The sequence below is a fragment of the Scyliorhinus torazame genome, chromosome 21 (assembly GCF_047496885.1).
Source record: "Scyliorhinus torazame isolate Kashiwa2021f chromosome 21, sScyTor2.1, whole genome shotgun sequence".
Lineage (NCBI taxonomy): Eukaryota > Metazoa > Chordata > Chondrichthyes > Carcharhiniformes > Scyliorhinidae > Scyliorhinus > Scyliorhinus torazame.
The window spans coordinates 125,734,750-125,756,779 of NC_092727.1; the positions used below are offsets into that span (position 1 = coordinate 125,734,750).

Consider the following 22,030-nt stretch of genomic DNA (forward strand, 5'->3'; position numbering starts at 1 on the left):
TAAACAAAAGCAACTGTGTGGGCATGGATGCTGAGCTAGCTGAAGTGAACTGAGCTATTTGGCTAGGAGATATATTAATAGAGAAGGACTAGCAGACATTCAAGTGGATATTTCAGTATACTCACAATAAGTATATTCCTATTATAAATAATGGACGGCACGGTAGTACAATGGTTAGCACTGTTGCTTCACAACGCCAGGAACCCAAGTTCAATTCCCGGCTTGGGTCACAGTCTGTGCGGACTCTGCACGGTCTCCGTGTGTCTGTATGGGTTTTCTTGGGCGGTCTGGTTTCCTCCACAAGTCCCGAAAGAAGTGCTTGTTAGGTGAATTGGACATTCTGGATTCTCCCTCAGTGTACCCGAGCTGACGCCGGAGTGTGGTGACTAAGGAATTTTCACAGTACCTTCATTGCGGTGTTAATGTCAGCCTACTTGTGACACCAATAAAGATTATTATATTCTGAAGAGAAAGGCAATGGTAGCTAAATTTGTATGCGACACCGTGATAGGTAGGAAAGGATTTTATGAAGACGTATGGAGTTTGCAGATGGATATAGGTAGATTGAGTGAGCAGGCAAAGATTTTGCAGATGTGGGAAAATGTGAAGTTGTTCACTTTGGCAGGAAGAATAAAAAAAATTCAGATTATTACTTGAACAGAGAATGATTGCCGAATTCCGTGGTGCAATGGGATGTCGGTATTCCAGCGCATGAATCACAAAAAGCTTGTATACTGGTACAGCAAGTAATTAAGAAAGGTTCTGGAATGCTATCCTTTATTACAAGAGGAATTGAATATAAAAGTGAGGATGTTATACTTCAGTTTTACAGAACATTGACGAGACCACATCTCGAATATTGTTTGCGGCTTTGGTCTTTTTTTTAAAGAACATAAGAACTAGGAGCAGGACTAGGCCATCGGACCCCTTGAGCCTACTCCACCATTCAATGAGATCATGGCTGATCTTTTGTGGACTCAGCTCCACTTTCGGGCCCGAACACCATAACCCTTAATTCTTCAAAAAACTATCTATCTTTATCTTAAAAACATTTAATGAAGGAGCCTCTACTGCTTCACTGGGCAAGGAATTCCATAGATTCACAACCCTTTGGGTGAAGAATTTCCTCCTAAACTCAGTCCTAAATCTACTTCCCCTTATTTTGAGGCTATGCCCCCTAGTTCTGCTTTCACCCGCCAGTGGAAACAACCTGCCCGCATCTATCCTATCTAATCCCTTCATAATTTTATATGTTTCTATAAGATCCCCCCTCATCCTTCTAAATTCCAACGAGTACAGTCCCAGTCTACTCAACCTCTCCTCATAATCCAACCCCTTCAGCTCTGGGATTAACCTAGTGAATCTCCTCTGCACACCCTCCAATGCCAGTACGTCCTTTCTCAAGTAAGGAGACCAAAACTGAACACAATAGTCTAGGTGTGGCCTCACTAACACCTTATACAATTGCAGCATAACCTTCCTAGTCTTAAACTCCATCCCTCTAGCAATGAAGGACAACATTCCATTTGCCTTCTTAATCACCTGTTGCACCTGTAAACCAACTTTTTGTGACTCATGCACTAGCACACCCAGGTCTCTCTGCACAGCAGCATGTTTTAATATTTTATCATTTAAATAATAATCCCTTTTGCTGTTAATTCTACCAAAATGGATAACCTCACATTTGTCAACATTGTATTCCACCTGCCAGACCCTAGCCCATTCACTTAGCCTATCCAAATCCCTCTGCAGATTTCCAGTATCCTCTGCACTTTTTGCTTTACCACTCATCTTAATGTCGTCTGCAAACTTGGACACATTGCCCTTGGTCCCCAACTCCAAATCATCTATGTAAATTGTGAACAATTGTGGGCCCAACACTGATCCCTGAGGGACACCACTAGCTACTGATTGCCAACCAGAGAAACACCCATTAATCCCCACTCTTTGCTTTCTATTAATTAACCAATCCTCTATCCATGCTACTACTTTCCCCTTAATGCCATGCATCTTTATCTTATGCAGCAACCTTTTGTGTGGCACCTTGTCAAAGGCTTTCTGGAAATCCAGATATACCACATCCATTGGCTCCCCGTTATCTACCGCACTGGTAATGTCCACAAAAAATTCCACTAAATTAGGTAGGCACGACCTGCCCTTTGTGAACCCATGCTGCGTCTGCCCAATGGGACAATTTCCATCCAGATGCCTCGCTATTTCTTCCTTGATGATAGATTCCAGCATCTTCCCTACTACCAAAGTTAAGCTCACTGGCCTATAATTACCCGCTTTCTGCCTACCTCCTTTTTTAAACAGTGGTGTCACGTTTGCTAATTTCCAATCCGCCGGGACCACCCCAGAGTCTAGTGAATTTTGGTAAATTATCACTAGTGCATTTGCAATTTCCCTAGCAATCTTTTAGCACTCTGGGATGCATTCCATCAGGGCCAGGAGACTTGTCTACCTTTAGCCCCATTAGCTTGCCCATCACTACCTCCTTAGTGATAACAATCCTCTCAAGGTCCTCACCTGTCATAGCCTCATTTCCATCAGTCACTGGCATGTTATTTGTGTCTTCCACTGTGAAGACCGACCCAAAAAACCTGTTCAGTTCCTCAGTCATTTCCTCATTCCCCATTATTAAATATCCTTTCTCATCCTCTAAAGGACCAATATTTACCTTAGCCACTCTTTTTTGTTTTATATATTTGTAGAAACCTTTACTATCTGTTTTTATATTCTGAGCAAGTTTACTCTCATAATCTATCTTACTCTTCTTTATAGCTTTTTTAGTAGCTTTCTGTTGCCCCCTAAAGATTTCCCAGTCCTCAGGTCTCCCACTAATCTTTGCTACTTTGTATGCTTTTTCCTTCAATTTGATACTCTCCCTTATTTCCTTAGATATCCACGGTCGATTTTCACTCCTTCTACCGTCCTTCCTTTTTGTTGGTATAAACCTTTGCTGAGCACTGTGAAAAATCGCTTGGAAGGTTCTCCACTGTTCCTCAACTGTTTCACCATAAAGTCTTTGCTCCCAGTCTACCTTAGCTAGTTCTTCTCTCATCCCATTGTAATCTCCTTTGTTTAAGCACAAAACACTAGTGTTTGATTTTACCTTCTCACCCTAGATCATAGAATTTACAGTGCAGAAGGAGGCCATTCGGCCCATCGAGACTGCACCGGCTCTTGGAAAAAGCACCCTACCCAAGGTCCACACCTCCACCCTTTCCCCATAACCCAGCAACCCCACCCAACACTAAGGGCAATTTTGGGCATTAAGGGCAATGTATCATGGCCAATCCACCTAACCTGCACATCTTTGGACTGTGGGAGGAAACCGGAGCACCCGGAGAAAACCCATGCACACACGGGGAGGATGTGCAGACTCCCCACAGACAGTGACCCAAGCCGGAAACGAACCTGGGACCCTGGAGCTGTGAAGCAATTGTGCTATCCACAATGCTACCCCTCTGTATTTCCCTCCATCTGTATTTTAAATTTCACCATATTGTGATCGCTCCTTCCGAGAGGATTCCTACCTATGAGATCCTGAATCAATCCTGTCTCATTACACAGGACCAGATCTAGGACCGCTTGTTCCCTCGTAGGTTCCATTACATACTGTTCTAGGAAACTATTGCGGATACATTCTATAAACTCCTCCTCAAGGCTGCCTTGACCAACCTGGTTAAACCAATCGACATGTAGATTAAAATCCCCCATGATAACTGCTGTACCATTTCTACATGCATCAGTTATTTCTTTGTTTATTGCCTGCCCCACCATAATGTTACTATTTGGTGGCCTATAGACTACTCCTATCAGTGACTTTTTCGCCTTACTATTCCTGATTTCCACCCAAATGGATTCAACCTTATCCTCCATAGCACCGATGTCATCCCTTACTATTGCCCGGATGTCATCCTTAATTAACAGAGCTACACCACCTCCTTTACCATCCACTCTGTCCTCCCGAATAGTTTGATACCCTCGGATATTTAACTCCCAGGCGTGACCATCCTTTAACCATGTTTCAGTAATGGCCACTAAATCATAGTCATTCACTATGATTTGCGCCATCAACTCATTTACCTTATTCCGAATACTACGGGCATTCAGGTAAAGTACACTTATGGTTTTTTTTTTTTACCTCTGTTCTGAATCTTAACACCTCGATCAGTAACCTCTCCTAAATTATATTTCCTCTTAACTTTTCTTAACTTAAGGAAGCATGTAATTACATTGGAGGCAGTTCAGAGGAAGTCTACTAGATTGATACCTGGAATGAGCATGTTGCCTTATGAGGTTAGGTTGGACAGGCTGGATTTGTTTCCTCTGGAGTTTAGTAGAGTGAGGGGTGACTTGATTGAAGTATATAAGATCCTGAATGGTCTGGACAAGGTGGATGTGGAAGGGATGTTTCCTCTTATGGGTGAGTCAAGAACTATGGGGCACTGTTTTAAAATTATCCCTTATATATATCCCAGAAGAAATGGATGAGGAGAAATTTTTTCTCTGAGGGCTGTGAGACTTTGGAACTCTGCCTCAGATGGCGGTGGAAGTGGGATCATTAAATATTTTTAAGGCGGAGGTAGATTGATTCCCTTGCCGAACAAGAATCTAAGGTTATCGGGGGTAGCTGGAAATGTGGAATACAAACAGATCTGCCATGATCTTATAGAATGGCAGAGCAGGTTTAAGGCTCAAGGGGCCAAGTAGCCCACTTCTGTTCCTTTTTCATGTTTGTGTCAGTTTCATTCTGTAGGAGCACTTCACCTTCTAAGTCAGAAGATTGTAGCTTTGGCACGTAACCAAGCATGGTAATTTAATTAGCACTGAGAGAGCACTAGACTGATTTTTAAAAAATATATTCAAAATATGTGGGCTTCACTGGCTAGGCTAGCATTTATTTCCCATCCCTAACTGCCCTTGATGAGGTGGTGGTGAGCTGCCTTCTTAAACCGCTGCAGCCCATGTAGCATAGGCACACCCACATTGCTGTTGGGGAGGGAGTTCCAAGGTTTTGAAATAGTAACAGTGAAGGAACGGCAATATATTTCCAAGTCAGGACTGTGAGTGATTTGGAGATGAACTTGCAGATGGTGATGTTTCCATGTATCTGCTACCCTTGTCCCTCTGGCAATGGTCGTGGGTTTAGGAGATGCTGCCTACGGTTGAGGTAATATGTCAGATAGGACATTAAACAGAGGTTTCTTTTGCCTGAACATCATGTGTTTTAGAGTTTCCATGGCACTATTAAAGCAGAAAGTTCTTTCAGTGCCCCAGCCAACATTCTTTCCCCAGCAATTGGATGAACTTTTAAAAAAAAATTGAATTCGCTTTGCGCAAATATGCTGTGTGCTTGTTCACATAACATTGACTGCACATCAAAGAATATGGGAGGGGGCGAGTTTCCGAGCCCCGCGCCGGGCCGGAGATTTGGAGCAACTGTGCCACGACGCCGGCGTGCGATTCTCCGAGGTGCGGAGAATCGGCACCATTTGCGCCAGCGCGTTCGGCGCAGCGCTGGCCGCTGGAATCGGCGGGGCCGCCTATTCTCCGGCCCGGATGGGCTGAGCGGCCGCTCCAACATGACAGAGTCCCGCTGGCACCGTTCACCCCTGGTTGCTGCTGGCGGGAACTCTGCGGGAACGCTCGGGGGGGGGGGGGTCGGGGGGGGGGGGCTCCTTTGCCGGGAGTGGGCCTTCGATGGGGTCTGGCCCGCGATCGGGGCTCACCGATCGGCGGGGCGGCCTCTCCCACCCCCGGGCCGACTTCCTGGCGCGGCCGGCCCCTGAACACTGACCCCATGTTGGGTCGGGGCTGGCGCGCGGAAGAAGTCCCCCACGCATGCGCAGGTTGGCGCGGCGGCCATTCGACACCACGTTAGGAGGCTGGAACGGCGTGAACCGCTCCAGCGCCGTGCTGGCCCCCTGTGGGGGCCAATATAGTTGTGCCCGGGCCCAGTTCACGCCGTCGTGAACGCCGTCGCGTTTCATGACAGCGCGAACACTTGGCCTCCATATCGGAGAATCGCCCCCATGACCCCTGACAAAGAGTCATCCAGACTCAAAAAGTTAGCTCCGTTCTCTCTCTACAGGTGCTGCTGAGATTGTCCAGCATTTTCTGTTTTTGTTAAAGAAAATTATCAGATCACTCTGAGGCATACCAAGGAAGTGGAAAGTATCTAAATTAAAGTGCTTTCATCTTCCTTGTTTTTTCCATTCCCACTTCTTTCACCATATAAATAATTTTTTATAACTTTGAAAATTAATCATTTTCATTCAGACACAAATTAATTTCATGCATTCTTTATTTATTTATTTTTATTTAAAATTCTTTCATGGAAAGGCCAACATTTGGAGTGCCCAGCCGTAACTGCCCTTGACAACTGACTGGCTTGCTAGGCTATTTCAGAGGGCAGTTAAGTGTCAACCACAATGCTGTGGATTTGGAGTCACATGTAGGCCAGATCAGGTGAAAAGTTCAGATTTCCTTCGCTAAAGTACAACAGTGAACCAGATGGGTTTTTATGACAATCAGTGATAGTTTCATAAAAGCAAATTGATGGAAGAAATGAAAATAATTTATAGAAATTAAAATAGGGTGAAGGTGGAGGAGAGAGTTCACAGTCTGAAGTTGTTGAACTCAATATTAAGTCCGGAAGGCTGTAATGTGCCTCATCAGAAGACGAGGTGTTATTCCTCCAGTTTGCATTGGGCTTCAGTGGAACATTGTAGCAGCCCTAGGACGGATATGCAGACATGTCACAGTCATCATTCCTGGGACTTGGGATGGAATTTAATCCAGGTGACGGAATCCTGCATACCAGGCTGACACTTATCACAGGTTGCCTTCCCCGGGATCAAGGACCCCGGGGCATAAGTCCCACTAACCGAAAGCTGTTAGCTAATTAGATGAAGGGCAGGATATGGCTCGCAGAGACACCCCATTTTTGATGTTGTGTCCCGCGATCAGGCATTAATTGCCCCCCCCCCCCCAACACCCATATCTTTGGGCTTCCTGCATGGCGATTGCCCAGACATTCTTCGTTGAAAACCAGGAACTAATACCCACTTATGCCCTCAATTGGCTTAATCAAGGCAAGGCAGGTAGACAGCGGGATCATAACCCTACACTCTCCCGCCCGATTAAATGCTTTCTCCACCATGAAACCCATCTCAGGGGAGTGTATTAAATTTACCCCCAGCTTTCAATTCAAGAATTTTATTAATTGAATTTGCTAATTAATTGAAATTAAATTCCATCAACTGCTATAGTGGGATTTGAACACATACCTAAACATTAGCCTGTGTCCTCTGGATTACTAGGCCAGTGACAATACCACTATACCACTGTCTCCCTTGTTTGCCTAATTTACAGTATGAATTGCCCTTTGTATTATAAATATTGCAATGTTGCTGCCTCTAACTTCTGGGAGAACTATGTGTGGGTGTCTGTTGTGCAAAAGCAGTCAGTGCACATTGGGAAATTTCATCCTGGTGCTGATAGCACCATAAATGGAAGTAATGCTGAGGGAGAAGGCACAACCACTTTAAAATAAACTTGGCTTCCATCAGCTTTTGTGACTAAAGCTCTTCCATGCAGTAAAACTGCTTCTTAATACACCTACACAGAACTTCCTCTGCCACAAGCAATTTTTCCTGACAATTAAACTGATTTCAAGATCAGAATAGGCTCCTCGAATTTTTTACGCTGTGTACAATCATAATTTATAATATTCACATTCAGAAATGTTTAAACAACTTTGTTTATAAATGCTTTATGATGAATAAATAGTGCACATCTTGAAGGATATTCTGCCCATTACATGTGCTTTGAATTTAAACTTCTACAAACTAAATTTTGTATAATTTAATCTAACTTGCAAAGTTTATTTTGTTTTAACGGCATTGAAACCAACCTGAAAACAACTGATCATTTTGGTTTATAAAATGTAAATATTGCAGCATTTTCATTTTATCCTTCCATTTATCATTTCTTCTACATACCTATATATGGAATTGAGGCCAAGGAATCCTCTGATGATTTTGCAGCTGTTCCTACCAGCTTTCCATTTATCTGCTCCAATGACACGTTTTCAGATTTTTCAGCTGGCAACAAATTTGTAGGTGGTAGCTCCGGTAAATCCACAGATCCCAGGTATGCTGGGTGCCTGAGAGGATGTGGCACCCTACGGCCAGTAGGAGGTTTTTGCCTTAAAATGACAGCCTCGTTTGTTTGTGATATTTCCTGATCCTTCTGTAAAGACCCCAAAGGAATTTCACTGACACATTCAGAGATTTGAGAAGCTCCAGGTTTTGTCACAGCAAATGGTCGGATCTCATGTTGAAGTACTGCAACCTTGCCAGAGTTCCCGTCCGTCTTTTGTGGATACAATCCACTCTGCCGATCATGATTGGTCAGTCTTTGGTCTCGAACCACAGGCACATCAATTCTCTGGACTTGATAGGGTGCACAACGGTCAGCCTTGGGAGCACTAGGAGGCAGAGCAGAACCAAATACTGACCTATCTGAAACAGAAGATATTTTATTTTTAGAAACACTGACAGACAGGTGATCTACATGTGCAACATCTGTTCTCTTCACAGATTGAGCATGACCACTATTGTTCCTGCATTGTTGCTGAGGAGGAATAGATACTCTAGAGTTCCTGTTATTGTAATATACATTCATGTTGCCAGAGTTCTGTTGGGATGAATGCTTCTGACCATGCATCATAGGATTTCCTGATGAATGCCCTGCCGGTCTATACTGTTGCCAAAAGATTTGTTCTTGTCCAGCAGACCTCAAAATCCCATCAGTTGTTGCTCCAGTTCTTGAACATGTCCATATTAATCTATCCCCACCTGCTGGATAGGCATCGAAGGTTAAATTCTCCAAAGATCGATCACATTTTCCCAGATAATCTTCTGACCGAGTTCGATAACTCCATGATTCACCCATAGGTGCATGTAATGTGTCCTGGGAAGCACTGTGAGGCCAATGTTTGTGTAACGAAGTTTCCTCAAGTCTGTCCTGTGAGAAACTCCTGTATTTCGGGGGCATGGCAGAACAGCGATCCTCGGATGAGCTTCGGCGTGGTAACTGTGCTGATTGCCAGCTGGGCAGGTTATATTGCTGTTTAATTGTTTTAGGGCTGCCAAGTCGTTCCCATGATGTCCTAACATCAGAAGGAAAATAGTCATTTTTCACATTGTCCTCAGAACTGATGTAACTCTTCTGACCTATATTACTCTTTGGACCCGAATAAATGTTGTGGTTTGAGATTGATGAAAAAGGAATATTTTTAGAATGTCCCTCATACCTATCTTGCACAGCAGTGTTACCTGAACCATATTTACTGCTGGCTGGGCCCTGCTTAACAGAACTACCTTGGGCTGCCTTTGACGAGGAAGAAACAGGCATTCCTCTCACTACAACTGATCTCGGTTTCATCCCATACTGCATCTCCTCCATGTGGTGCAAATGGCTTGAATGACCGACTCCAATTTCTGCTAAAATATCTGACGATCGTGCTCTAGCCCTTCCTTCGCTCCATATGCTAGTAGGTGGGCTAGTTGTAGTAACACTGTCCAGAGGTGAGGATGGGTTAGAATAGAATCCTCGATCAGAACCTGAGCCAGCGTTATAAATCCTATTGTCCACCTGCTTTGCCCGTGAAGACTCTGTCAGTAAAGGATCCTTGGTTTGGGTCATGGCCAAATGTCGAGGGTAGCATATAGGAGGTGGCTCTGGTATGTGCCGAGCACTACCAGAATATGGATCATTGCCTTTCAGATAAGCATCCTGAGAGTAGGCCTGCAAAATTGAAGAAAACAAAAATGATTACGCTTGAAAAATTGCTGATTGTTTCAACTGATGACAGGTAATCCCAGATTCTCAGCAAATTGAAGATTTAGCAGCCAACAATCACTTAAGTAGTTAGTTAGTTCACTGAAAAAAAAAATCAACATTTAAGTTGTATTAGTCATTGTAGCAGTTAAGCTATGAAATCCTATGTTTGGGCTAACACTTTCACAAACCTATCATGCAACTTTAACACAGACTGAGAAAGAGAACAATTTATTGCCAGTCACTACAGTAGAGTTAATTCCCAAGCCAACTATTTCATAACAGGCCTAAATTCCACTGAAATTCTTAAAAATAGAAGTTCATTTTTTATCAATCAATCTTGATGCAACCATCTACAATGTTAATTCTTATATAGCATACACAGGAATGTTGTTTCGTTTCTTGTTATAGATGCTGATCAACCCTGCTGTCTAAACATCTGACATCTTCATTTTAGTTGAATTTGACTTCTGTTAATCAAAAGTTTTACTCGAAGAGATGAGAAACTACAATTATTAAAAATTATACTCACAAGCATTATTATCGTGCTGTAAGCAGTTGGTAACTTTAAATAGCTGCTAAATTATTAGATTGTAACAACAAAACAATTTTCATGCTTCACTTTCATGCAAACTGATGGTTACAAAGGAATGAATACAATAAAATCTTGATACCCAGATAATCAGAATTATGTAAAATCTAACAAGTTACTACTGGACGTAAAACATCACACAGACATCCTCCCCACTCTATCTTAACTATTGTTTGAGAGTAAGTAATGCAGAAATGGGTTCAGCACATACTTCATCAATGCTTGTTGTGCCTTAAGCATGTGAAAGGATAGAAACATCTCTATAAATGCGCTCATGACTTCATGGTAAATATTGTCTGTTAAAGTACCAGCCACTGTTATTTTGCTGAATGTATGGCATTTCTTGTTAATCGGCTCTGTAACAGTTAGTAATAAATTACACATTATTGTGATAATGTTCTTCAGTTCTAGGTCAAGCCATGTGGTTGCGGAGGGGGTGGGGGAGAAACCTGTGGTAGCAAAGAAATCAGGTAGGAAGGATTCTCTGAGGCTAAAAGCTATTTTAGGTCATCTCACCTCACAAGTGTCTACTGTCAGCTGAGCATGGGGTGGCATTGGTGCTGAAGTCAGGCAGAAGTACACAGCTTGCTCGCCTGCCCTCCCAACTGAAGGAGGCTGCATAGAAGCAAGAACGAGGAGAAAATAATGGGAAACAATTAAAGAATACCCTGAAAAAACTTCAATTTTCCTAGGGTAGTTAGGGCTAAAAAGTGATTCGACAAAAGCCAGGAGTCCATATTGCATTATAAGCAAAATGAACAGAAGTTAATATTCAGCTATTTGAAAAGCACATTCACAATTAAAGAGAGAAACAATATTGTTAACAAATCAGAGAGAATTCCTAATTGGTATATTCTGGATTAGTTTTTCTTTAGCTATAAACCCTGGTGGCATCATTGGAGAACTTGCTTGAATATGAAAAACTGAGGGTAAACAAGTAAAACAGCTCAATAACATTAGAGGAACAAGTATTAACTCTAGGTGCAGAATTTTGCTCCATTACATTATAGTTTCAGTAACTCGTCCAAACCATTTGACCACATTTCAGCAGTCACTGTACTTCAAAGTAACTCGATTGATTGATACATATCCCTCAATGTCAACAAAACAATATTTAGTTTTAGATATATATTTGCATATACAAACAAAGCCAACAGGAATGGGTGGAAAATGAGATATAGAAAGTGACTCTTACTCAAGAATATTTTCTAATTGAAATTGTGTATTCTGCAATGTTTTTCTACTTATTATTCATATTGCGAAACAAGTCAAAAACATCAAAAAATCATTGAAATGTAGCAAGGCTGTGCAAGCCCAACTCATGCCATGTCAACATGTATAGAATGGGATTTCAGAATTACTCAATAAAAACAAGAAGCAACACACCAAAACTTTAAAAAGAGGTTTATTTGAGTAGCTGGTCAGGTGCTGAATCAACACAGGTATGCCATGCACTCAAATTTACTGAAAATCTAAAATTTTGTTTGAATTTGAGGACAAATAAATATGATGTAATCTATCAGATTTATAATATGAAGCATACGACAACAGCACAGTAAAAAAATCCATTCACCCACTCTCATTGACAAATTAAACTGACAAAGGGAAGTAAAAACATGCCATGCCACTAACACAAGTTTCCCATCATTTTATGTGGCAATTTTTTCTTTTAAATGAACAGTTGTTACATGGACAACCATATTCCATATCGGAAAGGAAGTACAGTTTATACTGCATGCATGTTATACAAAACCAACCCCGTGTAACCACACAGCTGTTTCTTGGAACCTCTGAAGGTTTATAATAGGTTTGAAGTCCTTAACCCTCATCGTGACCCACTTTCAACACCAAAACATGGGCCAGGTAATTCTCCACATAAAGGGAAGATATCAGAGCGCTTATTAACTCAAACCATTCTCCCATGGTATTTTGTAATTGCTCAAGAATAGGAGTTGAAAAATCTGTTTGCATCATTTCTTCATATTTTGCAAAGACTCCATATAAATGGAAAGGGTTAAAATAAATCAATTATTTACTGATTAATGAAATTGTGTGTAATGTGAAGAAACATGCACTATGCAAAACTACATATTTTATCTCATCTTTTTGGGTTATACTTTATAAAGTAAAAACAATTTCATCAGACAACTAGATATTCAGAAAACTAAACATTAACATTTTCCCCCCATCCCCAACAAATTAATTAGTAATAGCACTAACTTATACTTACTGCAAAACGCTTATAGCTGATATGTAGCACATTAGATCTGTACACCCGATATGTAGTTAAATAAGCTTTCTTACAGTACTCCCATGTGATCTGAAATTCATATAATTCACTAATAAAATCCAGATTTTTCTATATACTACTTTCATCAGAGTTTTTTCCAAAACACTGTTTGTTGGCAACCCTCTCCCAGGGCTCTGTCAACAGTCCTCCTAAAGTGGCTGTTATTAAGTACTTGAGAACAACAAACAACAGTAAGCTTTCCAAATTTCCTTCCCTCTGAACAAGACCCTCTATACCTGCTTGATGAATCTCCCAACAGTACAGATAGGTTTGAAAACCTGTTGCATAACCAATGGGGTGCAATACACCCATGGACTGCCAATTGAATGCTAACATCAATCAACAAATTATTCTACCTTTTTAAAAACAAGAGAATCTCGACTGAATAGACTAGAGGTTCACATGACCTTAATAAAATACATTAAAACTAATCTATAATTAACTGGTATTGCTCTTTGATAAAAATGTAGGCTTTTAGTCATTTCCGAGTGTCTTCTGAGTACAAAAGAAAAGGTAACAAAACAATACCACTGGAGTTTTCTTTACCTTGCATAATTTCACTTTGTTTCAGAGTTAGCTAGTAAAACAAAATCTCCTTAGCTGAATTACCTATTGCAAAATCTCACTGCTGCTTTTGATTTGCAGTTTGGTTTGCAGAGAAGTAATTCACCACGTTCTTAACTTGCCATTGTGCAAGTACAGATCCTCCAGTACTGTGAACAGACCAGCAGCAGTCTTCCTAATGATCCCTCTCTATCAGAGCCTTCTTGTGATATTTCAAAGTGACGTCAGAGCTGGGTAATTTCCTTGCATCCATATACGAACTTCACTGGCAGTTCACCTAAGACCACAGGAATGTAGCTACACCCAAACTTGGCCAGGAAAGCATGCAGATTAATTTGGAAAGAATAGTTGGAGATATCAAAAACTGCAGTCACGGTGGAAAAGTCAACATGAAGTTTTCACACAGTACAGGGGAGAGTTTCTACCCAATCTTTCCTTTTGACCAGTAATTTTCTGAGAATGTCATTGCTGAGAACAGGACAATATACTCCCATTTTGTGCATAAACTAAGGGCAGAATCGTCCCCTCCTGCAGCGGGATTCATAGCAGGGTGGAGCGGAAGATATGGCGGGGTGCAAAAATTTGGTTTCCTGGGGCGGGATTCTCCAATCCTGCGGCAGAGTGTCCACGCCGTTGTAAACGCTGTCGGTGGGCCTCGATCGCTGGCCAGGCCACATCAGAGGCTCTCCCAGGGTCGGAACACCCTCCCCCTCCACAGGCCACCACCCGATCCTTCAACGCCGAGGTCCCGCCGGCCCAGAGCAGGTTAGAACGGCACCGGCGGGACTCGGTTCTTTTCTTGCGGCTGCTCAGCCCATCCGGGCCGGAGAATCGGCGGGCCGGCCGTGTAGAGAGGCCCGCGACCTGTGCTGTGCCAACCACGCCAGCAGCAATGTTGCTGATTCTCCGCTCTGCAGAGAATCGCATGCCGGCATCGGGGCGGCATGGCCCGCTCGCGGGGATTCTCCGGCCCAGGACTGGGAGAATCCCGCCCCTGATGTTGGAAATCAGGTCAGAATTGTCTTTCCTGATGTAATTGGCGGGTTGGGATTCCCGTTGAAGCTTGATGGGAACCTATTTTGCATCTCATGCATGCTACTTAAAACCCCCAACAGACAAATCTTTTATGGGAATTTACGCCATTCCTGACAAGCATTTGGCGAGGGAGAATTTTAGAACACTTACCTTACATTTGAAGCTGGCTGCACCCCCACTGGAGCTGACCGCAGGTATGATGCGTGCAACGATACAAATGTGGGTGCGATCTCCGGAAGAGATGAAGAGGGTGGGTGGAAGACACAAAGGGTTGGGGGGGGGGGGGGGGGGGAAGAGGGGGGTGGAAAGAGGACAGTTGTCCAGAGGAGAAGGGGCAGTGCAGATGAAAACAGTGGGGGTGCAGCCAGGATGGAAGGCATGAAGGGGGAGAGAGGCGATGGAGGTGGGCCAAAATGATTCAGAAGAAGGGGTTGTTCCAGTGAATATTGGAATCCTGGGCGCAAGGGGGTGGGGGTGAAGAGAAGAACTGGGGATGCTGGTGATGGGAGCGGATGGTGACTATGAAGAGGGAGTTGGAAGTGGCAGTGCCAGGGACTGTGTATGGTGGGTATAGCTTTCACCCGGAGGAGGGTCTTAGAACAATAGAATTGCTGTAGTGCAGAAGGAGGCCACTCGGCCCATTGATTCCGCAACAACCCTCCGAAAGAACACCCCACCCACCTAACCTGCACATCTTTGGAATGTGGGAGAAAACCGGAGTACCCGGAGGAAACCCACACAGACACGGGGAGAACGTACAAACTCCACACAGTCACCCAAGGCAGGAATTGAACCTGGGTTCCTGGTGCTGTGAGGCAGCAGTGCTAACCACTGTTCCACCCACTGGGTGGGCTTCTCCAGTGGGAGGAACTGAAAGTCAGCACAACTGGACAATTAAAGGGAAACACTAATAATCATACGGAGATTAAAGGGAACTTTTCACTTTCTAAATCTTCATGTTTTATGAAGGCCATAAGGCACCAGGTCAGGTGCAGAGGGTTCTTACTATAGCAAGATCTCAGCAAGGCATAGAGCTGCCGTCCACTCTGACTAATTTGCCATCAGCTCCAGGTAGAGTTAGAGAAGTGGAGGAGGGACTGGAAAGCCTACAGGGGCATGCAGGTGAATGGCAGCCAAGTCATGACTGCAAGCCTCCATCCTCCCAAGAGAATGGGCCTGCCTGACAAGCACTCATATGGTCAGTTTTTCCATTGTGAATCATTTTGGCCCACCTCCATCGCCTCTCTCCCCCTTCATGCCTTCCATCCTGGCTGCACCCCCGCTGTTTTCATCTGCACTGCCTCTTCTCCTCTGGACAACTGCCCTCTTTCCACCGCGCCCCCCCCCCCCCCCCCCCCCCAACCCTTTGTGTCTTCCACCCACCCTCTTCATCTCTTCCGGACATCGCACCCACATTTGGAGGGCGGTGGAGACAAGTGAAATACTGTGAGTGGGAGGCATCTTGTCAAAGAGCAACGCCTCCATGCGCAAATGCGAATTATGCGGAGAAGGACCCATCCTTTGTCCCCCACTGGAAGGGGTTGCATGTCCGTGACCATTAAAACAGCCAGCAGCAAGAATGAACCCAGGAGACTTCCAATCGCTGCATGATGATATATATTTCAAAATGCAAAATAGAAAGACAATCATTGTATACCCACCCTTCGCCCCCCCCCCCCCCAACCCCCCACCCCCCCACCCAACGACTCCCAACACACCGGAGGGCACCCCCGGCCCAATTGCCAGCCTGGCACCTTGGCAGTCCAACCTGGCACTCTGGAAATGCCTTTGCCAGCTGGCAGTGCCACCTGGGCACCTTGGCAGTGCCAGGCTGGCAGGCTGACAGTGTCAGGGTACACCCTGCCCAAAGGTCATGCACCTGGGGGCCTCCGATCCCCAGCGCCTTTCCTCCCGGTCCCTGTTTATGGGGACCAGTGCTGAATGGCACTCGCCCGAGGTCTTCAAAGCAAAGGGGATGGATACCAATGACTTGGTTACCTCGGGAAACTGCTTATTAGAGTGAGACTAGCTGTCTCACTCTAATATGCAGATTTGCTAAAAAGTGATCCCACCCAGGGCAGCACGGCGGTGCAGCGGGTTAGCCCTGCTGCCTCACGGCGCCGAGGTCCCAGGTTCGATCCCGGCTCTGGGTCATTGTCCGTGTGGAGTTTGCACATTCTCCCAGTGTTTGCGTGGGTTCTGACCCCACAATCCAAAGATATGCAAAGTAGGTGGATTGAACACGCTAAATTGCCCCGAATTGGAAAAAATGAATTGGGTACTCTAAAAAATGTTTTAAAAATTAACTCAGAGCTAAACATCCCTTTTATGTAACAGTCCTCCTTGATTTTAATCTATAAAAATTCCAGTAATATTAAAATGAATCTGTTGTTGCAATAGGGGGAATCTAACACAGGCTTTTCTCTCTCTCTCATCCGATACTGGGAGCCATAGCTTGTATCAAAACCTTGCAGGCATAAACACATTTCTCGGAGGGTGACGGCGGAAGCTTTTCCACAGGTCAGTTTATAATACACAATGATTCAGGATCTCATAACCACACCTACCTACAGTCTTTAACCTCTCTTTAAATATGTATTTCTTTGTCTTTCACCTTTAACTCTAAAATTCTCTAACGGCCAACCGCTTATCATGGAACCGTAATCCATAGTTCTGGACTCTCCAGCCAGGGAAAACAAGCTCTCAGCATCTATCCTGCCAAGCCCACAATCAATTTCATACATTTCAGTCAACTCTCATTCTGCTAAACACCAGAGAATATAGTCCCATTGTGCTCAATCACTCTTCATAGGTTAGCCCTCTCAGACTAGGCATCAGTTTGCTAAACCTTTGCTGCAACCCCTCTAACGTAAGTATATCCTTCCTTGGGTAAGATAACCAAAGTTTTACACAGTACAGTACTCCAAGAATGGTCTCAACAACAACCCTGTACAATTACAGCAAGGTTTCTTTACTCTTATACACTAACCCCTTGCAATAAAGGCCAAAATACCACTTGCCTTTCCAATTGCTTGCTGTATCTGCATATTAACCTTGTGATTCATGTATAACACTCAAATCCTTTTTTAAAAAAAACTTTTTATTGGCACTTTCAACATTATGTACATTGATGTTAGTGTTTATTTATTGTACAACATAACACAAAAATGCTTTTATCTAACTTTACTTTATTTACAGATTGCTGCCGTCCAGTTCGGCATGATCCCCCCCTCCACCCATGTTGTCCTTCTTTGCCCGTCTCAGACTTTCTATCCCCTGTCCACTCCCTCCCCCCTGGGTTGTGCATCCCTGGCATTGCTCCTAGTCTTTTTTTTCCCCCTTTAGTCCTCCAGTTCTCACTCTATTGGTTGTTGCTGACCTCAAATAGGTTTTGGAACAGACCGACAAATTGCCCCATGCAGAATACAGGAGGGAGATAGAGAATCTAGTGGAGTGGTGTAGCGACAACAATCTCTCCCTCAATGCCAGCAAAAATAAAGAGCTGGTCATTGACTTCAGGAAGCAAAGTACTGTACACACCCCTGTCAGCATCAACGGGGCCGAGGTGGAGATGGTTAGCAGTTTCAAATTCCTAGGGGTGCACATCACCAAAAATCTGTCCTGGTCCACCCACGTCGACGCTACCACCAAGAAAGCACAACAGCCCCTATACTTCCTCAGGAAACTAAGGAAATTTGGCATGTCCACATTAACTCTTACCAACTTTTACAGATGCACCATAGAAAGCATCCTATCGGGCTGCATCACAGCCTGGTATGGCAACTGCTCGGCCCAAGACCGCAAGAAACTTCAGAGAGTCGTGAACACAGCCCAGTCCATCAACACGATCCATTGACTCCAACTACATCTCTCGCTGCCTGGAGAAAGGGGGCAGCATAATCAAAGCCCCCTCCCACCCGGCATACTCACTCTTCCAACTTCTTCCATCAGGCAGGAGATACAGAAGTCTGAGAACACGCACGAACAGACTCAAAAACAGCTTCTTCCCCGCTGTCCTAAAAGACCCTCTTATGGACTGACCTCATTAACACTACACCCCTGTATGCTTCACCCATTGCTGGTGTTATCTAGTTACATTGTGTACCTTGTGTTGCCCTATTATGTATTTTCTTTTATTTCCTTCTCTTTTCATGTACTTAACGATGATCTGTTGAGCTGCTCGCAGAAAAATACTTTTCACTGTATCTCGGTACACGTGACAAATCAGGTCCTCTAATAGTGTAGTCTCCAGGGTATCCTATTTCCTCTTTGCAGAGGAAATATTTTATTTGTAAGTGTCTCATTTCCTGTCCTGTCAGCAATTCCCATTCCTCCGTCAGTTCGTTCAGCATCGCTAGTCTGTGCCCTACGTAGAAGTCCCTAACTATCAGCGTTTCCCCGTCCTGTCTCCATTTTTTAAACGTTGCATCTAGCATGGCTGGCGGGAATCTGTGGTTACCGCAGATGGGGGCCGTCCCGGTCAGTCTGAAATGTTGTCTTAGCTGGCCCCATGTTTTCAGTGTGGACCTTACCACTGGGCTCGATGTGTATTTCGCCGAGGGGGATGGGAGTGCTGCTGTGGCCAGGGCCCAGAGAGTCCTTCCCTTGCAGGAGGCAGTGCCAGGCCATTAATTTTCCTCCTTTGCAGTGTTGCTGTGGGGACTCTTGGATTCTTCCCCTCCCCCGAAGGTTCTGAACTCTTCAGGATCCACATGATTGCTTTCAGTCCTGTAGAGGAGCAGATCATCTGCATAGAGCGAAATTCTGTGCTCTCGGTCTCCTCTTTGGATGCCCGTCCAGTTTTTCGCACTCCTTAGGTCTATCGCCAGGGGTTCGATTGCAAATACAAACAGGAGCGGGGACAGTGGGCATCCTTGCCTTGTGCCTCTTTGTAGCTGCAAGTATTCAGAGCTGGTGGTGTTAGTTCAAATGCTCACCTTGGGAACGTTGTACAGGAGTCTCACCCAGGTGGTGAATCCTGCTCCTAACCCAAACCGTCCCAGTACCTGGAGGAGGTACTTCCATTCGACTCTGTCGAAGCCTATTCTGCGTCCAGGGAGTCGAGCACCTCTGGTGTCCTCTCTTCGGAGGGGGTCATTATTACGTTCATCAGCCGCCTGATGTTCGCAAAGAGTTGCCTGCCCTTGACAAAGCCCATCCAGTCTTCAGTGACCACCTCCGGTATGGCGTTCTCCAGCCTTTTGGCCAGGACTTTTGTGAGTATTCTCGCATCCACATTCAGCAGCGAAATGGGTCTATATGATCCACATTCCGTCGGGTTTTTGTCTTTTTTGGGTATCAGTGAGATTGTGGCCTGCGCCAGCTTAGGAAGCAAAGTGCCTCATGCCAGCGAGTTTGTGAACATGTCCCTTAGATGTGGGGCCGGGGCGAATTCTTTTGTAGAAGTCCTTCGGGAACCCGTTGGATCCTGCGCCTTTCCTACCTGCATGGAGCTGATGCTCTCCATGATTTCTCCCAGATCTATTGGTGCTTCCAGCTCTCCCCGTCTGTCCTCCCCCACAACTGGCATTTCCAGTCCGTCGAGGAACTGTTTCATCCCCGCGTGCCCATCGGGGGAATCGGAGGTGTACACCCTCGGTAGAAGGTCTCAAATGCTTGGTTTACCTCTTTTGGTTCCGCTACCAGTCTGTCTCTGCCATCCTTTACCTGCGCTATTTCCCTCGTGGCTGCCTGCTTTCTCAGCTGGTGAGCCAGTAGGCGTCCAGCCTTTTCCCCATGTTCGTAAAAGGTCCCGTGTCTTGCGGAGTTGGTACACTGCTTTCCTAGTGGATAGCAGGTTAAAGTCCATTTGCAGGTTTTTCCTCTCCGCCAGCAGCTCGACGGTCGGGGCCTCGGAGTATTTTCTGTCTACCTCCAAGATGGAGTCGATCAGCTGTTGCCTGGTCTCCCTCTCTTCCCTATCTCTGCATGCCTTGTAGGCTATTATTTCCCCTCGGATCACAGCCTTCAGTTCCTCCCAGACCGTGAAAGGTGAGACTTCCCCGTTCCGCTTGTTAGTCACGTTGTCGCCTATGGCCTGCAATATTTTTTGGAAGAAGGTCTAGTCGGCCAGGAGGCTGTGTCCAGCCTCCATGTGGGGCGCTGGGAAAGGCCCGTCTCCAACCTCACATCCACGTACTGCGGAGCGTTGTCGGAGATGACTATCGCGGAGTACTCAGCTCCTCCAATTCCTGGAAGCACCGATTTCCCCACTGCAAAGTCGATACGGGTATATATACCTTGTGCACTTGTGGAAAAAAACGAGAATTCTTTTTCTCCCCACTCATCCTCTTGCTGATCAGTATGGCCGCTCCCCTAGCCCTCGTATAATACTCAAATTCCCCCGCAGACCAGAATTTACTAGTGTCTCACCTTTTAAAACAAAATCTACTTTTCTATCTTCCTACCAAACTTTCCCATATTATAATTAATTTTCCACCTTCTGGTCCAGTCACTGAACTGTCTACAATCCCTTAGCACCCTCTTTGTGTAAGAAAATCTGGATATATTAAATAAAGGGACTAAGTGTAAGTAGCTGAGGCCCAAACATTGATCATTATGGCACTCCAGCAGTTACAACATGCCAACCTGAAAATGATATTATTCAAACCTTCAATCTTCAATCCGTACAATATATTATTCCCAATGCTATGAGCCTTAACATTGTGCAACACAACATCTAATCTGGCACTTTTTTTCAATGCCTTCTGAAAATCCAAATATTTATTGATTTCCTTACATCTACCCTGTCAGTTACACCCTCAAAAAACTCCAATAGATTTGTCAACCCTAAATAACAATCCTGAATAAAAACAATTATATTTTCCTTTAATATTTTCTTTTCCTTTCCTTTGATCACTTTAGCTTTTACATTCATGCAATTACACTCACACTGTCAAGACACAATCTCCTCCAACACATCTAGTAAGTTCAGAAATAGTCAAATTTGACAAAAATACTGTGGTGAACTTAAAATAAACACACTTCATGTGAAATAATAGTCGCTCAGATAGTGAGTAGTCTGGCTACGCAGTTAACTTGGGTAAGTAACACATTTTTCCATGGAAAAGCTTGATTTATCATACACCAGGGGCTGAATTTTCACGATGGAGCCGGAAGTGGAATTTGGGATTGCTTCCAGGTCCCAAACCACCTCCAGGGAAAGTAGATTAAAGACATGATTTTCAGGGGGGCAACCTCTTAATTCAATTGCAGTCGGGTCTGGTGGCCATTTTGAGGCTGCAAGTGTGGAAGGGCCAAAGAAAGTGCAGGTCTGATTTAAATCCCCGTGACAAGCATTACTGTGGCTGTTCCAGGCAACGAGAAGCCTACTCAATGGTTGTCCTGGGGAGCAGGTGACTTTAATTGTATCGCCTTTGTGCTGTCTGCCATTTTTCAGAGGATATGGTTTGTACCTTAGGACCCATCCAAAAATACCCTGGGGTAAAATGAAGATTTGTGGCAGCCTGGACTGTCACAAGATGAAACACATGGAGGAAGTTCCTGTTGTGGTCACAGACCAATGAAATGTTGAGGGGGAGAAGGCCCTTTGTGGTGACCTACCACAACCTAGCGCTTAGGCCTGATTGAAATTGGCCATTTTAAATTAAAGAATTGGGCATTTTAAAACAAAGCACAGTCGCTCCAGCACAGCCTCATGGGAATTCGGACTGGCCAAGTTTGAATACACTAGA

General features: G+C 44.5%; 1 protein-coding gene across 10 annotated transcripts in view; it reads right to left on the reverse strand.

Moving 5' to 3' along the window:
- The window catches only part of arhgap23a (Rho GTPase activating protein 23a), a 606,368-nt gene that overhangs the window by 164,847 nt on the left and 419,491 nt on the right, over positions 1 to 22,030 (reverse strand). For 9 of the 10 annotated variants that reach the window (XM_072487495.1, XM_072487494.1, XM_072487496.1 and 6 more), the window contains 2 exons: positions 10,964 to 11,062; positions 8,013 to 9,822 (listed from right to left, as the gene is read on the reverse strand). In XM_072487495.1, the coding sequence (XP_072343596.1) occupies positions 8,013 to 9,822; positions 10,964 to 11,062 (1,909 nt within the window). The remainder of the gene's footprint in view (positions 1 to 8,012; positions 9,823 to 10,963; positions 11,063 to 22,030) is intronic. The other variant, XM_072487490.1, reaches the window with a different exon arrangement.